The 3,436-nt window shown below is 49.0% G+C and overlaps 1 protein-coding gene across 1 annotated transcript; it reads right to left on the bottom strand.

Annotated features, from left to right (window-relative positions):
* Window positions 1-1,949: 1,949 nt before the first annotated feature.
* LOC112116137 (olfactory receptor 1019-like) lies at window positions 1,950-2,876 on the bottom strand. Its single transcript, XM_024213470.1, has one exon. The coding sequence runs from the start codon at window positions 2,874-2,876 to the stop codon at window positions 1,950-1,952; it is 927 nt and encodes a 308-aa protein (XP_024069238.1).
* Window positions 2,877-3,436: the final 560 nt, after the last annotated feature.

Here is a 3,436-nt window from a genome sequence, read left to right on the forward strand (position 1 = left end):
ATAGCAACGGCTGATTCACACAAACTACTGATTGGGTCCATTGACTCCAACGGAGCTATGGCCAATTCACACTAGCTGGGGGTCTCGCCCATTGACTCCAGTGGAACTACGGCTGACTCCCACCAGTTGCATATCGGGTCCATTGACCCCAATGGAGCTACAGCCAATTCCCGCCAAATGGGGGTCTGGCCCATTGACCCCAGTGGTGCTATGGCTGATTTCCACTAGCTGGGGTCTGGCCGATAGACTATAAGGCCAAGAGAGAGCATTCGGCACATGCTCCCTGACCTCCGGCACATCCTAGGCCAGAGAACCTTCCCCTTGGCTCCTGCACTGAGCCCAGTTCCACGTGTTAAAACAATAACATTCATTTCCGGGATCTGATGTTAAGGAAGGACCAGAGACAAAGAGATGGAACTAGGAGAAGAAGTACTGGATCCAACCATAAGGTGTGAAACACCCCAGCTAAGTGAGTCGATGTTGCAGTCACAGCCAGGATTCTCCCCCCAGAATATTGCTATCGCCACAGGGATCGCGTCACACACCTAACGGGTCACTGATGTACAAGTGCCCAATGCAAACCCCCCCACTTCCCCAAAGTTACAGTCACAGGAACCTTGCAATAGGTCCACCCAGAGAGTCGTTACAGGCATTGGACGGGACAGACAATCAGCTATTTGGGGCAGAAACCTTCTTTTAATTCTGTCTGTGCAGCACCTGGCACAATGGGGTTCCGGGTCCATTACTCTGGTCACTGGGGCTACAGCCAGACCAATAATAAATAATTAATGATGAAATAATAATCGATTCTCAATGATCAGCTGTCCATATTTATTAGTCCTTAAGTCCTTAGTCCTCTCTGGACTCTCAGCCATAGAGATGGAAAAAAATATTTCACTCAACCATTTTTCCAAGGAGCAAGGGTTTTTAACCAAATTAGGAATGTTTACAGGAAAATGTTATTTTTGCTGATAATTTCCAGTTTTCCATTGAAAACACAGAAACTGAACATTTTTCAATTTTTGGAAAAAATGCCTGTTTAAACAATTCTGTTTTCTAAAGCTGACTTTTTTTTTTTACCATGAAAGGTTTTTAAAACCAATCATTTTATCATTTTACTGGACATTTTTACCAAAACCAGAAACATTTTACCCAAAACGTTTTTTGAGGCTGAACATTTTTACCAAAACTGGATGTTTTACCAAATACAAGATCTCTAAAAAAAACTGTTTTTGAAAAACAATTTATGTGGGACAAGGGGTTTTGTTTTTGTTGAAAAAAACAATTAAGCAACCAACCTAACAAATAAAAGATTTGTGTGGCGTATTGTTTTTTTACAGAACAAACCTCTTTTTAATTCTGTTTTCTTTATTTCCTATGGAAACAAATGGCATTTTCAACCAGGCCTGAGGTTAGCAAAGTAGTTGTACAACATGAGATGACATCCATAAACTCCTTTGCGAATATCTTGGATTGAGGTTTCCCCACGTATAAATTACAGCAGCTGACACAGGAACAAGAAGGAGTGTATGTCATTAATGTGAGTTATCCGTTCCTCCTCCCAATGGGAAAACGACTCCTCAGAAACTGTTGACTTTTTGTCATTGAACATTGAAAATTGACTTATTTTTATTTTTGGAAGTTTTCAGAAAAGATAAACCAAACTATTTTCTCCCAAATCCAAAAGTGTTACACCTAATACTGCCGAAAACTGAAAAATGTTCAGACAAAAGAAAAAACTTCCAACTTTGCCAGATACAATCACAATCCCTAGTGTACGCACACCCAGAGTCCTTTCCTCAACTGGGCATGGAACCCAGAATTCCTGATTCCCAATACCCATTGCAAATGCTACCCACTCGATGCCACTCCTCTCCCACAACTGGGGATGGAACCCAGGAGTCCAGACTCCCAAACCTGTGCACTGTCCATTAGAAGACAATACCTGCCTAGCTCCTAGCCAGGGCTTTTTGGAGCGCCCCTTTCACATCTTTGTTCCTCAGGCTGTAGATGATGGGATTGAGCATGGGGATGATGATGCCATAGAGCACAGGCAGTGCCCGGTCCTGCTCCTGAGAGTAGGTGGAGTTGGGGCGGAGGTAGGTGAAGAGGATGGTGCCAAAGTAGAGGCTGACCACGGTCAAGTGGGAGGCGCAGGTGGAGAAGGCCTTGAGGCGCCCTTCCCTTGTGCGGATCCTGAGGACGGCCAGTGCGATGTACACATAGGACACCAGGGTCCCCAGCAAGGAGCTGAAGACAATAGCTCCTCCCACAACAATGGTGACAGCCTGGTTGGTCCGGGTGTCAGAGCAGGAGAGCTGGAAGAGCGGGGGGATGTCGCAGAAGAAGTGGCGGAGGACGTTGCCCCGGCAGAAGGACAGAATGGACATCAGGGATGAGTGCACAGCCGAGTTGGTCAAGCCCATGGCCCAGGTGGCTGCAGCCAGCAGGGCACACACCCGCCGGCTCATGAACATGCCGTAGTGTAGCGGGTGACAGATGGCCACGTAGCGGTCATAGGCCATGACCCCCAGAATCAGGCATTCGATCCCCCCAAAGGAGATAAAGAAGAACATCTGGGAGAGGCAACCGGCCCATGAGATGGACTTGTCCCCCGACAGGTAATTGGCCAGCATCTTGGGTACGGTGGAGCTGGTGTAGCCGATGTCCACCACAGAGAGGTTTCCCAGGAAGAAGTACATGGGCGAGTGGAGCCGGGAGTCCAGGCTGACCAGCAGTAAGATGAGCACATTGCCCATCAGGGCCACCAGGTAGATGGCTGTGAAGACCCCAAAGAGGATGAGCTCCTCCACTGGGTTGCTGGAGAGACCGAGGAGGATGAATTCGGTCACTGAGGTGTTGTTCTCCCTCCCCATCGGCTCCAGGGGGTCCATCCCCTGCAGGCAAAGGAAGGGCAGTGGTGTGAGAGTTGGGTCCAGACATTTACCCTCCTTGTGAGCGGAACTGTAAGGAGTGAGAGAAAATCCCTGTGCCATCACAGCAACCTACACTAACAGCAGTGGGTGGGAAAGGGAGACAGAGATGGAATTAGCTTCAACAAAAGGCCTCCTGGTGTCCCTCAAGGCCTGTGACAAGCTCATTGGGAAACGAGAGGGGCGTGGGGCCAGAAATCAGTGAACTAAAACTGAGTGTTGGAAGCTAGGCCTAACTGGGGGACAAATCTGTGGGGGAGAGGCCGTTCCGCCCACTGCTTTCTTTGGGGCCCTTCACGACAGAGACGCTGGGGGGAAATGAGGAAGTGCAGATGGGGGCTACTGGAGTCAAATTCACTATCGGGGCTGCCCCCCACCATCCCTGGGACCCCGGGTCTTCGTCATCCTGATCCTGAGACATGTCCTGGCCAGCCCGGGCCAGAGAGAGGGACCCAGATGACATCATCACCCCCTGCATGCTCCGGAGAACCCCAAACACCACC

The sequence above is a fragment of the Terrapene carolina genome, unplaced genomic scaffold (genome assembly GCF_002925995.2).
Source record: "Terrapene carolina triunguis isolate 2854851 unplaced genomic scaffold, T_m_triunguis-2.0 Scaffold612, whole genome shotgun sequence".
Classification (NCBI taxonomy): domain Eukaryota; kingdom Metazoa; phylum Chordata; order Testudines; family Emydidae; genus Terrapene; species Terrapene triunguis.